At 41.2% G+C, this 20,673-nt stretch overlaps 1 protein-coding gene across 2 annotated transcripts in view; it reads left to right on the top strand.

Moving 5' to 3' along the window:
* CDK19 (cyclin dependent kinase 19) overlaps positions 1-18,032 on the top strand; it is a gene marked incomplete at its 5' end in the record, with an annotated part of 160,991 nt that extends 142,959 nt beyond the window's left edge. The window contains 7 exons of one of the 2 annotated variants that reach the window (XM_080806930.1): positions 4,334-4,477; positions 4,647-4,716; positions 9,342-9,414; positions 9,820-9,917; positions 10,806-10,884; positions 11,794-12,060; positions 16,807-18,032. In XM_080806930.1, the coding sequence (XP_080663056.1) occupies positions 4,334-4,477; positions 4,647-4,716; positions 9,342-9,414; positions 9,820-9,917; positions 10,806-10,884; positions 11,794-12,060; positions 16,807-16,938 (863 nt within the window). In that variant the 3' untranslated portion in view covers positions 16,939-18,032. The remainder of the gene's footprint in view (positions 1-4,333; positions 4,478-4,646; positions 4,717-9,341; positions 9,415-9,819; positions 9,918-10,805; positions 10,885-11,793; positions 12,061-16,806) is intronic. The other variant, XM_080806931.1, reaches the window with a different exon arrangement.
* Positions 18,033-20,673: the final 2,641 nt, after the last annotated feature.

Raw genomic sequence — 20,673 nt, forward strand, 5'->3', positions numbered from 1 at the left:
CGCTAATTTTATTTTGCACTTACCTATCATTGATCAGAAGAACTGGAGAGAGGTTTAGGATTGTTTTCTCCACAGAAGGAAAAACAGAAACCAGGCAGAGTGTGTTGTGGAAGAGAACCCCTTCTATCTGGGGAAAAGTCAGTCAGTCAGTCCTTCCCTCAACAAGAAATAATGCGACTTATTTTTCTCTCCTGCCATTACCGTTATCAGAATGGCGGTTCCCCCGTTACAGCAGGAAATAGAGTCTGGGTGCATTAGCTGGGCTCAGCATCTTGCCATTTCACTAAGTGAAAAAATGGAGTAAGAAAACCTGTTACAAAGACACTCTCTGTAGGATTTAAAGTCTGCTCCCGAACAGAGACAGCAGGAATTTTGCTACCTGATCACTCCAGTGTCCGCGGGAGGGCCCAGCTACGAACTGGGGCAGGTCAGGAAGAGAGAGCTCTCCTCAAACCTCGGGATTTCTTTAAATGAGGTTAAAAAGAGAGGACAGAGAAGGGCAGATAGTTCTCTCACTGGGATGGGCTAGTTCTATAAGGTACCGAAATCTGCCACGTGTATTTCTTGAAATTTCCCTTTTGTTGAATTTTCCATTTACTGGCATTAGACTAGTAACATTTTTTACTATGTTTAGCTGCTTTGGTTAAGTTCTATTGAATTAAGGCAGTATAAAAGTATAAAATTATGAAAAATCGATGAGCACAAGCCTCTCTATGTTAAATTTATAAAAAGGCTGGTGGCATGCAAAGAACGACAAAGGTAGTTCCTACTTTTGAAAAGATTAGACTGATCATTAACCTATTTGTGGGCAAAAGGAGTAGTAAAGATTAAACTATAGTGATGGTCTTGTTCATCAGGAGATTTGATTTCTGCAGAATTCTGACGCCCAGCACACGTTTATCCTTTGTCCAAGGATTGAGATGCCAGGATGGTGCTGGCATTTTGTTATACTTTATGAATATTGCTGAAAGATTTTGTTAGATTTGTGAAAAAGCCTATGAGTGTTTGACAGTAGGGGAGTGTGAGACCGACCCTCAACCCTTCTGTGAGCAGCTGAGCCCAGAGTAAGGCTCATTCAGAGGCCGCCAAGGCCATGCTCTTGGTGTAGGGCTGGCCCATGGCAGCTGTCTGTGAAGGCTGCAGGAGGGAGAACCACACAAGCAGAGGGAAGGAATGGAGTGCTCTCAAATGAGGGGTTAAAATCAGAACCTGACTCTGCTTACATTCTAGTGAGTGATTTTCACTGGGGAGCTGTATCTTTGCAACTTTTACCTATTTTTTTTTAAGATTTTATGTATTTATTTGACAGACAGATCACAAGTAGGCAGAGAGGCAGGCAGAGAGAGAGGAAGGGAAGCAGGCTCCCTGCTGAGCAGAGAGCCCGATGTGGAGCTCGATCCCAGGACCCTGAGATCATGACCCGAGCTGAAGGCAGAGGCTTTAACTCACTGAGCCACCCAGGTGCCCCTCTTTGCAACTTTATGTCTGTATTTTCTGTTAGATCTCTCATCATGAACAGTAAAGTCTCTTAGACAATCTCAGAAGGCACCAAGGGGACAGGAAGAGACTGAAAATACACCAGAGAAAGGGAGTATTAGCTGGGAAGTAACAGGCTGTGCCTCAGAGCTGACCTGATGATGAGATAACCCAGGACACAAGGCAGGGTTAGAGGACGTGGTAATAGTAGAAATCCACATGCTCTGGGTTCCTACCAAGCTCCACACAGTCTATAGCCAGAAGGGAGATTTCCAGTAAGAAAAGGCACATTCTGCCAAAACCTTCCATTGAACTAAATGACTCCCCACCAAAGTCTGTCCTACTCTCAGAGATTCTTATAGAGCAAACCCATGGTAGTAAGTCCCATTTTTGATAAGTGCCATTATATGATTCTGTGTATGTGGTCCATACACTTTGTCTACACTTTGAGAAGCACAGTTCTAGAAATATTTTCTGATTAACTGTTCTACTATTGAAATAAAACTAGATGTTTTGGGGGGGGGGAATAAAGATAATTGGGTATGACTTGGAAATCAAGTGTTTCCTATTTCCTCAGAGCAAGGACAACCGAAATTGAATTTAAACCAGTTTGCAACTTACAGATAAAGATTAAAAATATAATCACTAACTTCCAATTTTAGTCAAGTTGCTATTATCCATTCTGGATAGTAATTAGGAAAAAAGATAAAAAAAGCCCCAAATCAGTTATTTTTAGATTTCAAATATAGTCATAGCAGACATCATAAATATAATAAATATGTACACATTCACTTGTTCTTACTCTCCTCCATACCTGGTTCGTGTCAGAAAGGAGTATTATTTCTATTCAGAGACTATAAGAGTTTGATGATTTGATATCAGTGAAGTTTTATGGAGTAACGTTTAGAAGGGGAGGGGAGTGACAACATTGTGTGTGTGTATGTGTGAGTGTGTGTGTGTGTGTGTGTGTAGAGGGAGGGAGGAACAAGTCATTGACAAAGGAGGGAGAGCTGAGAAATGTTATAGATGATACAAGAGCCAGATGACCATTTAAAATTAGAGGCTATGGGCGCCTGGGTGGCTCAGTGGGTTAAAGCCTCTGCCTTCAGCTCAGATCATGATCTCAGGGTTCTGGGATCGAGCCCCACATCGGGCTCTCTGCTCAGCAGGGTGCCTGCTTCCTCCTCTCTCTCTCTCTCTCTCTGCCTGCCTCTCTGCCTACTTGTGATCTGTATCTGTCAAATAAATAAATAAAATCTTAAAAAAAAAAAAAAATAAAATAAAATAAAATTAGAGGCTAATATGAAGCAAGAAACCCTAGAACTCAACATTACCTGCTACCCTGAGGTTCCTTCTCTTAGCACTTCTCAGGGGAATCTAGATCCTGGCTTCCGTCCTTTAAATGGAAGGCAACTCAGGAACTGGCATGACCAGGAACATGCAGTGCCAGTCCCAGTTGACTGCATAGCAGAGGCAGCTAGCAGGAAGAGAGATGGGACTGTGTCAGAGGCAGCTACATCAGGGACAAGAGTGACAACAACGCGATGTGGAAGAGAGAGAACAATTTAAAAGTAGATGCTGAAGAGTACTATTACTCTACTCTTTCATGATGGATATTTAGGAGGACTCTTCTGAGTCATTAAGAAAGATTAAATTATATTTTATAGCCTCTTAAGATGGCAGGTAATAGTGTAATAAAAAACGATTATTGAAGGGGTATGTTTCCATTATCCAGAAGTCTACCTTACATGAAAGGAAGCCACTCCTGAATGGAGTCAGCTATGTAAGACATTACTGTATGGGTTTGTTTTTTTTTTTTCATTTGGTAGTTTGTTTTATGAAATAGCATACCAACTTTAATTCTAGCTAATGGACATAATCAGACTTTTTTATTATTTAGCTTCTCTACAGAATGTGATTCCCACATTTAGTAGGCTACTGAACACTGTGCTTTTCTATCCTATACTGTGGTCTGTGCATTTAAAAAAAATATTAAATAGCATTTATTTAAGTGGGCAAGTATGAATATATATCTTACAGAAATTCACTTGTATATTTGGCAAAACATTGTGAATGTAATATTATAGTCAGAATTGAAAATACAGTTTTCAACGTGTAAAATCTGAATAGAATAATCTGTAACTGGTAATTTAAAATAGTTAAACTTTTAAAGATGCCTAACTTTGTCCTGGAGGGTTGGAGGGTTGAAACAGCTTAATCCAAGTGAATATATTCAAATAAAATCGATCTCTATGGGTGTCATGTTGTATCTGTAGATACTTGTGTTTATCAGCTTCTAGATCTTACAATTTGTTGAAAATGTTGAAGTTGGTAGTCTTTCATACAAAAGTTGAGTTTTTCCAAATCATTTTTTATGGTCTGTACTGTCTCTACTCACAAATCAGAAATTATGCTCTATCATTATTCATTTGATTGTTTTAAAGGAATATATTTTAAAAAAGGAATATATCACTAAACCTGATGCTGATATTGTTTTAGTCTATCAGGTCATGAGTATTTAACCCTGCATTAGATGATCAGTTGTATGCTTTAGTGACTACATTATTAATAGTTGTTAGAAAGGCTTTTGCCTAAATGTAAATTCATGTAAATGTAAATTGAGTTTCCCAAGTGTATCTTCTTTAGTAAATTTATAAGTAAATATTTTTTATTTGACTTTTAATCTGTTATGTGATGATACAGCTATTTCATGTCATATATATATGCATATATATATTTAATATAGTTGTCAAACTTTGTATATTCCATGACTGAAAAGTATTTTTATATGTAGGTTGTGATTATACTCAGGAATTATAACCCAAGAAATATAATAAATGTTTTCCTGCCTTTATAGATATATGGGCAATAGGTTGCATATTTGCTGAATTGTTGACTTCAGAACCTATTTTTCACTGTCGTCAGGAAGATATAAAAACAAGCAATCCCTTTCATCATGATCAACTAGATCGGATATTTAGTGTCATGGGGTTTCCTGCAGGTAATTTATTTTTCTTTTCAAAATAATATTGGAGTCATATTTCAAAACTAATTCCTTTTCAAAAGCATATTTTGAGTATTTTTATGTATATTTTTAAGCTCAAATAAGTAGATTGTTTTATGTAGGTAACCTTATGTTCTATAATAATATTCGATATTTTTTTTGTAAGATAAAGATTGGGAAGATATTAGAAAGATGCCGGAATACCCCACACTTCAGAAAGACTTTAGAAGAACAACGTAAGTAATTTCATATTAAATATAAGTAGTAACTTCAGTGGGAATATTTAAATTAATCCTTTTAAAAACCAGATATAGATTAGCATTTAAACCAGAAATTTAGATTTTAATATATTAATTATACTTTTGATTGAAAGGTGATGTCCCAGATGTTGCAAATGTACATGTCAGGCCTAGGCTGTAGTATTTTACAAACCTTTAAGAATTTTAAGGGTCAATATAGTGTTTAAACATCTCTCCTATTTTAGCGTAATGAGGGTTGAGTTCAAGGCCGCAACTGTGATTTTATCTTTATCTGAATAATGACTAGTGACCGAAATGCTGGGTGAGACAACCAGGAAGGATTGACGCATGGCCCAGAAGCTAAGTAGAACACACTGGTGTATACTGAGCAGAAATGAGAGAATAAAGGTGACAGCACGAGAGGAGTTTGTTATCAATGCCCATGCCTAGAGGAAAAGGTGAAAGAGGTTCTCTGAACTGAACAGGAAGATTTCAGGAAAGGATGGCTTGTAGGAACAAAAGCAGACCTGATAAAGCAAAGCAGGAAGTGGCAGTCCTCATTTTGGCGGTTCTTGTACGCGGTCCCGGTGGGGTGTTTTTCCTCTGTCTCCTAAAGATAACACGTGTATTGCTCAAGGTTCTTTCTTGGGCTCTCTTCTCACTCTGGACGTTTTCCTCAGGCAGTTTCTCCGATTTTATTGGCCACAATTTACCGTTGATTATGCTGATAACTCTCAGTTTATGCTTCCGAGTCAGATCTCTTTTCCAAGTTTCAGACCCACTTGTCTAATTGCCTTATGGAATCCCAACTTGAATAGTCCATAAATATTTCAGTTACATGTCCAAAATTGAACTCATCCTCTATCCTCCCACACTGTCCTCCCGCTGTATTTCCTATCTTAGGAAATGACTCCATGATTCACCCAGTTGTTTAAGCCCAAGACCTGAGATATCCCTGATCCTTCTCTTATCCCATTCTCTCCCAATCAGCCTTGCGGGGTAGAAACAGTTATTAAGTCTAGTCAGTTCTTTGTATTTCTCTCCATCTACTCTGCCACTATTACAGTCCAGACCACCCCCGTCTCTCACTTAGGATCCTGCTGTGGCCTTCCAAGTGGTATTTCTACCTCCAATCCTTATTCCAGCTCACTGTCTACGCTGCAGTCATTGCCAAAAGCAAATTGGATCGTGTTGGTCTCCCAGTTGCTCTTTAATTCACCGCTGCTCTCAATTCTTAAGGATCGCTTATAAAGATGTGGCTTCTACATCACCACATTCATCTACTAAATCACTGTCCACTTTGTATTCTGTAACCTGGACATCATTAATTTCTTTAAGAATCTGAAAAACCCAGAGCTTTTTTTTTGACCTCTGGGTTTTTATACATGCTGTTCCTTCAGTCTAGGATGTACTTTCCTCCCACTCATTTTAACTCTTCGGATTAACTCCTGTTTTGCCTTTCTCCTTATCCTTTAGGTCTTGGCTTAGGCATTGCTTGCCTGCGGAGGTCTCCCTTAACCTTCTGTGTCTGAGTTAGGTACTCCCCCTTTGTACTCCCTTAGCATCCTTGCTGCTTCTCTCAGCACTGATGACTTTGCCCTACAGTTCGCTTTTCAATGCTCACCTGCCTTTCCCTCTAGATGATGTGGGTTGTGTCTACTCTATACACTGTTATATGTATCCCCAGGGCCTGGCACATAGTTCATGCTCATTAGTTACTTGTCAAATGGGTATTAATGGAAGTGGCACAAGTAATTGAAGACACGCTAATAGCATCAAAGATGGAGAAAATTAATGTAAGCACTTAACATTTATCTTAGTGTTTAAAGACCAAAGGAAAATTTTCACATAAAATGATAGTGTTTACAGTAACCAGAAATAAAAGGAGAGAAGTTTTAAAAGATAAATGAAATTCAGTTGGAAAAGTAATAGGAAAAGCTCAGTGATAAGAGCCCATATGTCTAACACAAATGGTTCTACCCCAGTGAAAGCAGACTACTGATACATAAGATGAAAGGAATATATTAAAAATTAGCTAAATCTAATGGAGTACATACAAGTCACTAAAGTAAAATATAATTTAAAAATTCCAGAAAACATGACTTGAAATGACATAAAAAGTAACATAACTTGCTTTCATTATATCAGATGAAAAGAACCAAAAAAATTACTCTTCAGCGAATTGAGAAGGATAGTGGATAGGACTTTCTGTAATCTATCCAGGGTTATTAGCTCAGTAGAAGGCAAGGTGAAAGTGGAACTAAAAGGAGATCTCTAAGCCGACTTTCAAATTGAATGTTCCAGTAAGCATGGCCCGATATTATGATAGAAACAAATAACTTAGAATCTGGAGTTAACCCAGGAAATCAGTTGATTTAACGTAAAGTCCAAAGATGTGTATGTGGACAAACTCCATTTCTATATAAACTTTAAAATTTCTTCCCATTAACAAACAGTGGTTACCTTGCTAATAAAAATATTCCTGGTGTTGGAGCAAAAATGTAAAAAAAAAAAATATTTTATTTTATCTTTAAGCAGTCTCTGTAATGATTGATGGAGCTTGAACTTAACAACCCTGAGATCAAGAGTCACATGCTCTACCGACTGAGCCAGCCAGGCACCCTGAGAAAATTTTAAATTAATATACATGGCAGAAATTTTGAAAATGAATATACCTGGGGTTGGCAAGGGTATGATAAAATGGGCATGCTTCCTTGTTTCTCGGTGTTTCTCGAACTTTAATGTACATACAAATCACCTGGAGCCCTTGTTAAAAATGCAGGCTCTCAGGGGCCCATGCTGCCGATCTGAGGGCCAGCTTTGTGTAGCAAGGTTCTAGAGCACATACAAATGACTTTGAAATGTACATATCCTTTGACCTAATAAATCCAAGAATTTTTCCTATGGAAGCAATCAGAGCAGCCATGCATGGCTAAGTCCTTACTATGTGTCAGGCTTGGTGCTGAGCCATTACCTGCATTTTCTCATACGGTCCTCACGACAACCCTGTAAGATAGGTATGATTATAATCCTCTGTTTCCAAAGGAGGAACCTAAGGCTTTCACAGGGATTAATGGACTGCCCATGATCACGCAGCTGGTAAATGCCAGAGTCAGGGTCTGGAAGGGGTCTCTGGTTCTCACAGGCTGTGTAGCACTGTCTCCTACGATGCGGATCAGATTAACCTACAAGGACCCATATTTCTTAACTGTTGTGAAACAAACAACATCAGTAACAGTAGGAATATACAACCACTGCAGATTAGTAGTTTAGGTAGCGTTCGACAAGGAAAAATGTTTATGAAACATTATTATTATAAGTGAAAAGAGGTAGGACATTTTGTTTAGTATGATCCCAATTTTATAAAAACAAAACAAAAACCCTCCTGTGTTTGTATCATGTATAGATATGTAGCAAAAACGACAGGAAAATTAGCAAAATCTCAACAGTGGTTTTTTTTTGTTTTTTTTTTTTTAATCACTGAATAGCTGGACCATGAGTGATTTCAGTGTTCTTCTCTATACTTTTCTCTATTCGCTGAATTTTCTTTTTTTTTTTTTTAAAGATTTTATTTATTTGGCAGAGAGAGAGATCACAAGTAGGCAGAGAGGCAGGCAGAGAGAGAGAGAAGGAAACAGGTGCCCTGCTGAGCAGAGAGCCCGATGCGGGACTCGATCCCAGGACCCTGAGATCATGACCCGAGCCGAAGGCAGAGGCTTTAACCCACTGAGCCACCCAGGTGCCCCGGTATTTGCTGAATTTTCTACCATAAACATATATATTGCTTATTTTTTTACCTTTTTAATATGAAATATTTCATATTTAGGAAAGAACATATATGACAAAAATATGATACATAGTCTTTTTAGAATAATGAAACAAAGAGTCCTCTACTCACCCTTCAACGGAAGAAATAGAACATTACTAAGATTACCGAAGTGCTCTGTGTACCCTCTACCCTGCCTTCCTGTTGATTCCATGTTTTTTATTCTGGTTTTGCCACAGATGTTTGTATCTCTAAATGGATTATTGTTCCAGTTTAAGATTATCTTTGAACTTTATATAAATTATATTATAGTCTGTTTTTATTTGCTTTTATTCCCCACTCAGCCTCTGTATTCATTTTTACTATTGTGTAACATTCTATTCTGTGAATATAAAACAATGTAGCCATTCTTTAGTTGGTAGACATTTGTGTTATTTACAGTGTTTTCTGCTATAGATATGCTGCTAAGAACATTCTTCTTCATGTATCCTGTGATATCCATGCACAAAGGAGTCTCTTAGAGTAGGTACCTAGGAGAGGAATTGCTAGATTTTAGGTCATTCACACTTTCAACTCCAATGGTTAATGTATAATTGTTTTCCAAAGCCATCGTAACAATAGAAACTCTTATGTGGGCTGTTTAACAATTTCTGCTTCTTCACACATAACCAATATTTGGTTATGTGTTCTTTGATTAACCAGAAAAAAACAATGGTCTAAACGTGTGCCTTATAGGAAAGCCAATCCGGGAACTTTCTGTTAAAAAATAAGAATTGTGTAAACTGTACTTCAGTAATAAACATTTTATGAAATGTGTGAGTGTTCCCAGTGATGTGTGATTGTCATGTCTTTGCAGGTACGCCAACAGTAGCCTCATAAAGTACATGGAGAAACACAAGGTCAAACCTGACAGCAAAGTGTTCCTCTTGGTAGGTGCCTGTCTTCCAGACGGGGACTTCGGGTCTGTGGCACAGGCCCACCTCGTTTCATTCACCACGGAATTGTCTTAGCTACTCCTCCTCTTTAGAAAGAAAAGAAATTGGTGGATGCTGAGGCAAAGTTAAACATTTTTCTTTTGAGATGTCCCCCTTGACTTCTAGACTTAATTTTTCCCAGCGATTTATCAGCAGGAAAAAAAAAATTACATTCTTAAAGGGCTTTAACACTAATGATTTCTGCCAATCTCACATAAGTGCATGTAGTGTATTAATAGCGTGGTGAGCTCTACAAAATGGCGTTTGATATTTATCCTGCTAGGCATTTATACAAAAGTCAAAACATTGACTTATAAGTGATCTTTCCACTTGCTGTCAATTTCTTATGTGTTACTTCAGCTTCAGAAACTCCTTACTATGGATCCCACCAAGAGAATTACCTCGGAGCAGGCTCTGCAGGATCCCTATTTTCAGGAGGACCCCTTGCCAACATTAGAGTATGTATCCTACATTTTCTGTGTCCTCTCCTCCAGGTTGAGGGTGTTCGATGGTGGCTGAAAGTAAGAGAACACTTTACCGCAGCGTTACTGAAGTTCTCCATGAATACTGCCTTGGAGAAAAAGTCCTCAAGAGAAAGGGCATGTATTCTGAAACAGGCAAAGCAATAGAGAGGTGTGAATGAAAACAAGTGTTTCAGGAATGACGTTATTTGGTATTACAGAAAAAAGCTCAAGCTGAGACAGGTGGGACTTTTAGATCAGTCAGCCAGATGAGTTTATACAATTGGGTATAAAACTTAGATAACAGGGGCACCTGGGTGGCTCAGTCGGTTAAGCATCTGTCTTTGGCTTGGGTCGTGATCTCGGTGTCCTGAGATCGAGCCCTGTATCTGGCTCCTTGCTCAGTGTGGAGCCTACTTCTCCTCCTCCTCCAACTTATGCTCGCTCTCACTCTCTCTCAAATAAATAAATAAAATATTTAAAAAATGTAGACAATGAAGTCTTTTGTTTTGTTTTGTTTTGTTTTTTGAGAGAGGGAGAAAGGGGAGTGAGGGGCGGAAGGAGAGAGAGAATCTTAATCAGGCTCCACGCCCAGCGTGGTCGGAGCCCAATACAGGGCTCAATCCCACGACCCTGAGATCATGACCTGAGCCAAAATGAAAAGTTGGATGCTTAACTGACTGAGCCACCCAGGCACACCACAAATTCTTTTCTGATTTGCTTGAATTGAGTTGTCTTGGGAGGCATCTAGCAAATAGTAGTTAGAGATGAAGAGTGGGAAATATGTTAAGAAAAAAAGTGGAATTTCAAGTTAACAAAATCACTGATATTGTAGACTTTAGGCCATGATGTATATTCTTTTTTTTTTTTTTAATGATTTTGTAGTGTGTTTGCTGGCTGCCAGATTCCATACCCGAAACGAGAATTCCTTAATGAAGATGAACCTGAAGAGAAAGGTGACAAGGTATAAGCTACACAGTATATACTTCACATCCAGAGAGTAAAGGAGGCAGAAAGAATTTAGGGAAGTATAATTTAATGATTCCTGTGTATTTAACTGCCTTTAATTATGTATTAATGAAATCACTTTAATTAAGTGATTGCAGATGTACTTTGTGATTCGAAATATAATAAGTTTACAGATACATGAACCTCTGATTTGTTTTAGAACCTATTTTATTCCCCATTTCTTTTTTTTTTTTTTTTTAAATTTTATTTATTTACTTGACAGACAGAGATCGCAAGTAGGCAGAGAGGCAGGCAGAGAGAGAGGAGGAAGCAGGCTTCCTGCTAAGCAGAGAGCCCGATGCGGGGCTCGATCCTAGGACCCTGGGATCATGACCTGAGCCGAAGGCAGCGGCTTTAACCCACTGAGCCACCCAGGCGCCCCTCCCCATTTCTTAATTGTGCATTTTGTTTGTTGGGTGTCATCACCATCGCTTTGTGCTGCCTGCTTTCAAAGCATCTTTCTCCTGGCTGGTAATTGAATATATCAGGCCCTCCCCGTATCCCTCTGCTTTTCCAAACTCATGAGGGAGACCATTACCGCTCCAAGAGTGCAGAACTACTTCCAGGGTGCCGCATGCTCTCCAGCGGGGTGTCTGGGACTGGGGTGGAAGATGACTGCGCAATCCTAAATGAACTTCAGAGAACGAATCCCGCTCAGGACTCGGGACTCTTGACCTTTGGGGATGCTGCGTTCCCCAGCTGCGGTACTTGCGTGTCCCACCTAGTCCAGCTCGGTGGGCCGTCACGTGTGCGTTACCAAGTTCTCAAAGTGATGTCCTGTTACAAAGAAAAGGAAGAGGAAAAGAAAGCACCGTCCTGTTAATGTGGTTCCATACCGAGTTGACCTGTTTCTCTTTCTTCTAAGAATCAGCAGCAGCAGCAGAACCAACATCAGCAGCCCACAGCGCCCCCCCAGCAGGCGGCAGCCCCGCCACAGGCGCCCCCGCCACAGCAGAACAGCACGCAGACCAACGGGACTGCGGGCGGGGCCGGGGCGGGCACCGGGGGTGCGGGGCCCGGCCTGCAGCACAGTCAGGACTCCGGCCTCAGTCAGGTGCCTGCCAACAAGAAGCCCCGCCTGGGGCCCTCGGGCGCAAACTCAGGCGGGCCTGTTCTGCCCTCAGATTATCAGGTACTCAACTTGGTTTTTTTCTTGTTAACGGCCATACATTTTGTGAAATGGGAAGTAGGATTTTTTTTGTTTTTAAGAGCGAGCGCAAATGAGAACCCGGGCACTGCGGAGAGGTAGAGGGAGAGGGAGAAGCAGGCGGGAAACCCCACAGAGGGGCTCGGTCCCAGGACCCCAGAATCCGGACCTGAGGCCAAGGCTGACGCTCAGCGGACTGAGCCACCCAGGCAACCCAGAAGTCAATTCAGACTTACGTAGTACCTCACTCTAAAGTTCGACTGTACAAATGCTACAATCCTATTTCTAGGTCATTATATGAAAATGAACATTTTGATCATATCGCGTGTAATTGCAAAACATTTCATTCTTGCCTTGTTTTCTCTGCCTTCCTGAGGAGGGAAGGTGAGGCAGGCATCTCCCTCCTCAAAGAAAATCTCTCCTATTACCCTTCTAGCTGCCTGTCAGCTTTGGGTTGGAAAAAGATAACTAGATAAGCAACTGAGAGAGAGGAGGGGTGGCTTATTTTGGACAAAATAAGCTGCATACTTGAGAAAGATTTGCTGTCACTGAGGGCAAATAATCAGTATGTAGCCATGTAAACATAGAAAGGGATTAAGATTGAGACTTTTCAGAAATCACTGTTAAGTCACATTGGAAGTATTTTTGAGAATTGAAGATACTTTTTATTATTAAGATAAAAAACACCCTACAGTTGTGTGGTATCTGTCTAAATATGGTGTCTCTCTCTATGGGAGGGGGGCTCCCAAGTGTGGGGGTGGGGTGGGTGGAAACCAGTGGCAGCTGGTGGTCCCGGCGGTCAAAGGGTAACAAAGGAAATAGACATTTACTGAGTATACCGCAAGGGAGCCGTGGAGGACAGCAGAGGAGAGGCTGTGTGCCAGGAGGCGGTGGGTCAGGGGCTGTAGTTAAAAGCGGGAAGGTGAGGAGGTATGGTGACTATGAAATTCTCCTTTTTTTTCTTTAACTGTGCCTGGTTGTCAGTTGGGGTCTATGGATCCTTGAGGTGGGTCCCCTGGGGGGCCTGTGTTCAGCCAGGGGGTTGCTGTGGGCCCTTTTGCCTTGATCATTCGCATTGCTGGAGCCTATTGTTTAAAAGTGGCCTCTACAGATGGTACTACTAATTTGGGGAATTAAAGGGAAAAAAATCTAAGGATAATTAGTATTTTGGAAGAGGGAGGTAAAAATACCTGTGAAAACCATAGGGAATACTGCAAAAATGAAAAACAAAAAACCCACAAAACCCTCATTTTCTTTCTTTGTTTTTTTTTAAAGTCCTCATTTTCAAGGAAAGTAACCAGCTAAGATCTAGGAAGTTGGGGGTGGGGGTGGGGAGAAAAAAAAACCCTTAAAACTTAAAAAAAAAATGTAGACTCTCAGGGTTCTGGTGGAAGAGGAGAAAGAGGATGGAGATTAAAAAACAAAACAAAACCCTCAGGCAAGGGAGCCATAAACTCACTGATAAGGAATGGGAATCAAGAGAAACATTAACGAGAAAGACATAATAAATAGCTCCCTCAGCTGGCTTTACATTTTGAATATATCTACAAAGGAATGTGTTTTCACACAATGTCTTCTCTGAAAACTTCTTTTGGAAGAGTCCGTGCAAGCAGGGGTGTACACACTAGCACTGACACTGGTTCCACAGGCTAAAAAACAAAATTCCACAGTGTACGTTTGAAGATCGAATTGGCTTTATTAAATGATCTGTGAATTTGGCAGCATCCCATCTAGCAAGTCGAGAGGAGCACCTAGGAGTTGTATAAAATGGAAGGTTTTTCTAGGAAGGAAGGCGGGGTGAGAAAGTGAGTAGCTAAAGAGAAGAAAAGATTGTTCCAGGCTGGGTCACTTTCCATTAGGGGGAGAGAGCAGGGGTGTTACATGCAAATTACCTCCTGTTCCTTTGGGGGAATAGAGAGGGCCCAGGTGGCAGACTCTTTGGCACCCATCAGAAAATTTCCTGGCTGACCTGGTAAACTACATTTCTGGGGAAAGTTGAAACTGCAATTAGATTTGGTATTAAGCTCTGGTTTGGTGATTTGGCCCAAGTGACACCATTTGGGCCTGTGGTTTTCTTCTCTAAATGCAATGAAACTAATCAAAGCTTCATTTTGATGTACTGAAAACAGCTTGCTATTTGGGTAGTAGTCATGAACTTATTTGAATTTTATTATAAATTCAAATTTTATTATAAATTCTGTTTCGCCCCAACAGTTTATTCCTATTATGGGAGCACCAAACCTTTATTATAAACTGGTTCATCTTTGTGTCTCTGAGTGTATTATATTCACCTGAGAATAGTCCATTACGGACAGATTACTACCCTACTGTATTCCTTTTAAATCCAAGAATTCTTTAAGCTGCTTTTCTTTCTTCCGTACTATGCTATCTCCTTAAAAATAAAACAGCATGATCTATGGAACGGGTAGATATTTCAGCGCCTCATCTGGAGAGGTTGTGCGATGTGGAGGTGGGAGAGCCCCTTGCACCTACGCGTGACTCACATTTCAACATGTTTGTTCTTTGCCGAGTGTGGAGGAACCTTCGTGCTGAATCTAATCTGCTAAAGTAAAGTGATCATAGCCAGCCTAGCAATTGTGAGTGGAAAGAACATGTTTTTCATAATAAACTTAAAAATAAAACATGAGAATTTGGAAGCCTGAAAGGCTTCTTACACTAACACATCTAGTGTGATGAGCACACCAGGAAGGTGCAGACACAAGTTCTGTCTTTCCACAATGTCGGCCTTATTCACTCACAAAGCAGGATTCACATCATCGTAAAGCAGATGCAGGATTCCAGACTCGGTGACTTTTCACCACACGATTACCTTGGCTCTTCACATGGCACACAGAGCAGAACGTAAGACAAGTCACACAACAAACGAGATAGAATAGAGGGTAGGAAGTTATCAAACCAAACCAGAAGTCAGTTCTGGGGGCACGCGGTTGAGATGAGGTCTCGGTCCAGTCCGGGTCCGCTCTCGGCACTCAGTTCTGTTCAGAGATCAGTCGGGCAGAGCCTTTGGCTGCAGGTGTCTTTTTGAAGTGGTCGGGCATAGAGGGGTCAGTGTCTGAGGAGTGGGACAGTGTGCTGCAGAAATTCTCCCCTTTTAGAGGGATTTAGTGAGTCTTGGGCCCCTGCCAGCCTCCCCTGTGTCTGGTGATTATGAATTCTGCAGTGTCATCAGCTGGTGCTGGTTTCGGCAGTATCTGGTAGCCGCGGGCCCCTTAGTGGATGCTTGACATGAGTGACTCCATCTTGCTCTCTGAAACTAGCCAGAGTTCTGTAACAGGGAAGCCAGGCAGAGCTGTTTTTCACCAAGACTATTTTCTGGCCCTGCTGTCTTAGACCAGATGTTGCAAGTTCGGTTTGGCAGCCTTTGCACACTGAGTGGGGGTACCCTGCTGATATGTCCTTCCTTAAACCCTCAGTGCCACCACAAGGTCATTTACATTTTTTACTCTGAGTAATGGTTTTATTAGTAAGCTGTTTCCCGCTTTGCTCATGGGAAAAACCAGCCTTCCAAGCTTAGCTAAAGACACTGGTTCCAGCTATGCTTATCTTTAACTAGACAGGTGTTCTTATCCTATAGAGGATTTTTTATTTTTTATTTTAAAGGTTTTTATTTATTTATTTATTTGACAGAGAGATAGAGGGAGAGCACAAGTAGGCAAAGCAGCCGGCAGGGGGAAAAGGAGAAGCAGGCTCTCCGTGGAGCAGGGAGTCCAACTCAGGGCTCCATCCCAGGACCCTGGGATCATGACCTGAGCTGAAGGCACCCACTTAACTGACTGAGCCACCCAGGTGCTCCTATAGATGGTTTTTTAAACATATTTTTCGTATTTGCTCTTGGTACCATGAAGATGTTTCATTTAAGATAATAAAAAAGCATTGAATTGAAATACATTTGTTTCTGCTTTCTCTTGAGGGCATTCTCATGCATGAACTTTTTTTTTTCATTCTAAATGTTACCTGAGGTTTATACAATGCACTTCTTGCTGCCCCATCCTGCCCACCCTGCCATGTTTTGTCCTATGGGTGGTGCTGCTGAGGCCACTGTAGCCGCCACCTCTGCAAATTCTCTTCTCTAGAAATGACTTTTTTTTTTAAGATTTTCTTTCTTTATTGGACAGAGAGAGAGAGAGAGAGACAGTGAGAGAGGGAATACAAGAGGAGGAGTGGGAGAAAAAGAAGCAGGCTTCCTGCTGAGCAGGGAGCCTGATGTGGGGCTCGATCCCAGGACCCTGAGATCAGGACCTGAGCCGCAGGCAGCTGCTTAATGACTGAGCCACCCAGGTGCCTCTAGAAATGACTACTTAATCATCACTTTGTTGTTTCTTATGAGGACATTAACAGCACATCCAGATACATTACGAATACCACTAATTCGGTGCCAGATTGATCATTCTTGTTTGCAAATCTCAGTTACACAAAGAACAGCTAAGCAGAGTTAGTATCAAGAGCATGGGTCGGCCTGCGTTTCCCCTCTGCCTTTCTTTGCCACTGTGGTTTATGCCCCAAAGAAATCCAGCCACACTTCATGCCTGCCAAAACGTGTTCTCGCAGTGGTGGCAGGCCGTGGGTTCAAATACACAAAATGTATTAACGAGCTTACATCCGCTGTCCGCTACCATGGATCTGAACCAGGAGCCCGTGCTGTCAGGATGAACACCCTGAGCCATTCTCTGCCTCTCCCAGTGATTCCCTTTCTCCCTTTCCTTCCCCCAGCACTCCAGTTCTCGCCTGAATTACCAAAGCAGCGTTCAGGGATCCTCTCAGTCCCAGAGCACCCTCGGCTACTCGTCCTCGTCCCAGCAGAGCGCGCAGTACCACCCGTCTCACCCGGGCCACCGCTACTGACCGCGGCCCAGGGCGCAGACTCCAGCAATATGATGTCCGCATTGAAAAGAACCAAAAAATGCAAACGATGATGCCGTCTCAAACTCCTCCACTTAGGAGGAAGACTCCATCCTGACTTTTGCAGGACTAACTGATGTGTCTTCTTTATGGACTTCAAGAAGATTTTTGTGAAGTTTCCCCAGCACCCTTTCCCTGCATGTGTTCCATTGCGACTCTGATCCAGCGTCTGATCTAATCCTAGGCACTTCACTTCTGTAACCTTCAGCATTTTTTGGAAGGATTTCCTGGTGCACCTTTCACATGCTGTAGCAATCATTATGATTTATCTTTTCAAAGCTCTTTTAATAGGATTTTAATGTTTTAGAAACAGAACTCCAGCGGTATATAGTTTTATACGTCATGAACTGATCTAGCGACACAGGTAAAAATGCACCTTTTAAAGCACTACGTTGTTTTCACAGAATATGACTGTTTTGCTCAAGGAAGTCTTAAACAGGAACTGTTACTGTCCCAAAGTACTTTACTATTACGTTTTTATTTATCTAGTTTCAGGGAAGGTCTAAAAAAAAAAAAGACAAATGGTGGGACAGAGGGAACCTACAACCAAAAACAGCCTAGATCTTTACAGTTACTATGCTTTATGCTATGAAGAACTGAAGTATGTGCTAGTTTTTATATAATCAATCATTCATATGGAACATAGTTCCCAGAATCACCTTGTTCTGAAGAGTATTCAGTACTGAAGAATTCTCACTTAACCGTCACGTAGCTAAGTCTACCTTAAAAAGGGTTTCAAGAGCTTTGAGGAACTGCAGCCCTCTGGTGCCCCACACCAGAAAGCAGAAGAGAGTATTAACTGCACTAGGGTTTCTTTAAGGAGTAACATTGATCAAAGGATGTGTTACTTACCTTTGAAGGAAAAGCTTTTGGTGTGTATTGTACATAAAGTTGGCTTCTCTAAAGAACTGTTGGTTTCTTCACGTCGGGGGTTAGCTTGAGTAACTTTCTTACATAATCAAGAGTACTCAAACAGAAGCCTGCAAATTAATTTGCAACTTAACCTGCTTTTAAAATAAAGAGCAGTGTTCTCCATTCATATTTGCATTAGACATAGAGTGACTATTTTTAAAGCATGTTAAAAATTTAGGTTTTATTCATGTTTCGAGGATGTATTATGTATGCATAATTTTGCTGTTGTTAACTGAAACTTAATTCTATCAAGAATCTTTTCATTGCACTGAATGCTTTCTTTGCCCCTAGGAGAAAACTTAATAATTGTGCCTAAAAAACTATGGGCAGATAGTATACACAACTATACATTTCCACGATCTATGAATTAGAGGCTGAGTTCTTTCTCAGCCAGGGAAAGGAGCCCCTCACTTCCCAGAGTCACAGGAAATGTAAAGACTTAGAGCTCCCGTTGTAATGTAAGGGGCAAGAAATTTGTGTTCTTCTGAATGCTACTAGCAGCACCAGCCTTGTTTTAAATGTTTTCTTGAGCTAGAAGAAATAGCTGATTGTTGTATATGCAAGTTATATGCATTTTTTTAAAACTATTTGTGAACTTATCTACCTGGTTATGATACTCTGGGTCCATACACAAATAAGATTTTAGACAGAAGCCAGTATACATTTTGCACTATTAATGTGATACTGTAGCCAGCAAGGACCTTACTGATCTCAGCATAATAATGCTTATTAATAATAGAAGCTATATAGTGACACTCATGAACATGGAAGATGAAGCAGTTGGCATGCTCCATTGGAAGGAATTTCTGATCGTCTCAATGGTAATTCACCCCTTCCATTTTTTTTAAATGGGAAATTAATAACCCTTTGCATAATATAGCTGCCTGTATAAAATTCTATCCTGTGCCCTGAAGCCTCACTGTCCAGAGTTATTGGCCATCAGCTGCTCACTGCACCATTACCACGTGTCCAGGGCCATTCCGGCTGGGAGACTCAAAGGGCAAGACATACTTCCTGTCCTTAAGGAGCTTAGGATCCATTCCACAACCGCAAGTTCTCCTGGGATGAGAGGACTGGCTTGTAAGAGTATGAGGGTCCTTTTGTTTACTTCTAAACTCCCTTGGATAGAGTTATTATTTCCAAAGCTGCTGTGTGATAGTGTTATCGAGAGGTTTCTATCGACCTTAGAGAAGGCCAGCGATTAAATAATCACAACAGGCATTAATGCGGCTTTGAAATGTTCACAGCAGCCTCTCAGCAACAGTCGGTGGCCCTTATAAGCAGAATGCACTTCTGAAGTGGTTGTGGGAAATTACAAGGAAAACAGAAGCTCCGTGGCTGCCCTGGGGGGGGCACTTAGAGTTAATAAGAGGAAAGCCCACCTATGGGCGTAGACCAAAATACCACGCCCCTTCATACTTTATAAGCAACTTTGATATACTGTTCTTGTGATACGTGCTTATGTAATCACAGGAGTACCCCGCTTTCCTTGCAGATAGCTAATTTTATTGGCAGAACTGGTGCAGAAACCGTGAGGGGATACCATCCATTTTTCTAGTCCGTGGTGTTCTCCAGGATACAGGCAGATACCCCCATTATTCTGGTCACTGTGCTGGTACTGGCCCTTTTCTTCTCATTCTTGCCTTGGAGTTGGGGGCGCCAGTTGGGCCCAGTACCCTTGAAATAATTTAGACTCATGATTTCCTTTTCCCTGCAAAGGGGAACAAAGCCTTTAACATTCTTATGGACCCTAAACTGTGGGACCTCGAGGGAGCTCTGTGACGCCTTTTGAGGTTAAAATTTACCTTTGTGGTCCCCAAATGACCTCATTTCTCTTTGAAGACACATTACTGTCTTGTTCCCTGAGAACGCAGGGAGCACCCCCCTCCCCCCAAGCCCATGAGAACACCCAAACTGAGGGAGGTTATTTGAAAGGAAGGAAGGAATACAAGTGAAGGTTCTCTGCTCTCCATATTACAAATCAGTTTCCAATTAGCTTTCTGGTGAGGTGTGTGTTTGGGAGAAGGGATTCTAGTTTCAGGAGAGCCAGCTCCAGGGTAAGGTGGCCTGGTGGCAGGGCTGTTTCTACGAGGCTGAAGCAATCTTTGTGATGATAGTAGGTCGTGCAGTAACATACGAAAACCAAGGGCATGTATATTTTTATATCTGTGTGGTTTTAAAACTTTAGTACTTAGAATTTTGGCCTTCTGCACTACTCTTTCGCTCTTGTAAACCTAATTGACATTGAAGAATGGAAAGGGACGACGTTTACCTCCATGTTCACTGCCTCACTCGTGGTGAAGCCGCTGCTGGGTGTCTGCCTCTGAAACGAAGCTGTTTTCTCTGCTCCAGGGAATAGGAAAAATCGTCGGACAATAAGATTTGCAGCTTAATCTGCTTTTGAATAAAACGATGTGGCAGAAACTATACAATGAAGGAAAAATTCTAGGAAAATTGGAAATCCTTAACTCTCCGGTGGTATCTTTCAAGGGAATGGAGAAAGGCAATAAGACAGCAGTTAGCCTGAAGGAGGCTGGAAGGATTCAAGGATTAAGTAATGTTTTATATCAAACCTAGCAGTTTAGGCCCCATCATCTTCAAGAGTAGTCACAGATACCATAAAAGCAAAGTTCATTGTTTTAGGATTTTTTAAAGAAATGTGTTGTACCTAAGGCCATACTTACTCTTCTATGCTATCACTGCAAAGGAGTGATATGTATGTATTATATTGAAAAAAATCCTTAATGCACTGTTATCTCCTAAATA

The sequence above is a fragment of the Martes martes genome (genome assembly GCF_963455335.1).
Source record: "Martes martes genome assembly, chromosome: 6".
Taxonomy (NCBI): Eukaryota; Metazoa; Chordata; class Mammalia; order Carnivora; family Mustelidae; genus Martes; species Martes martes.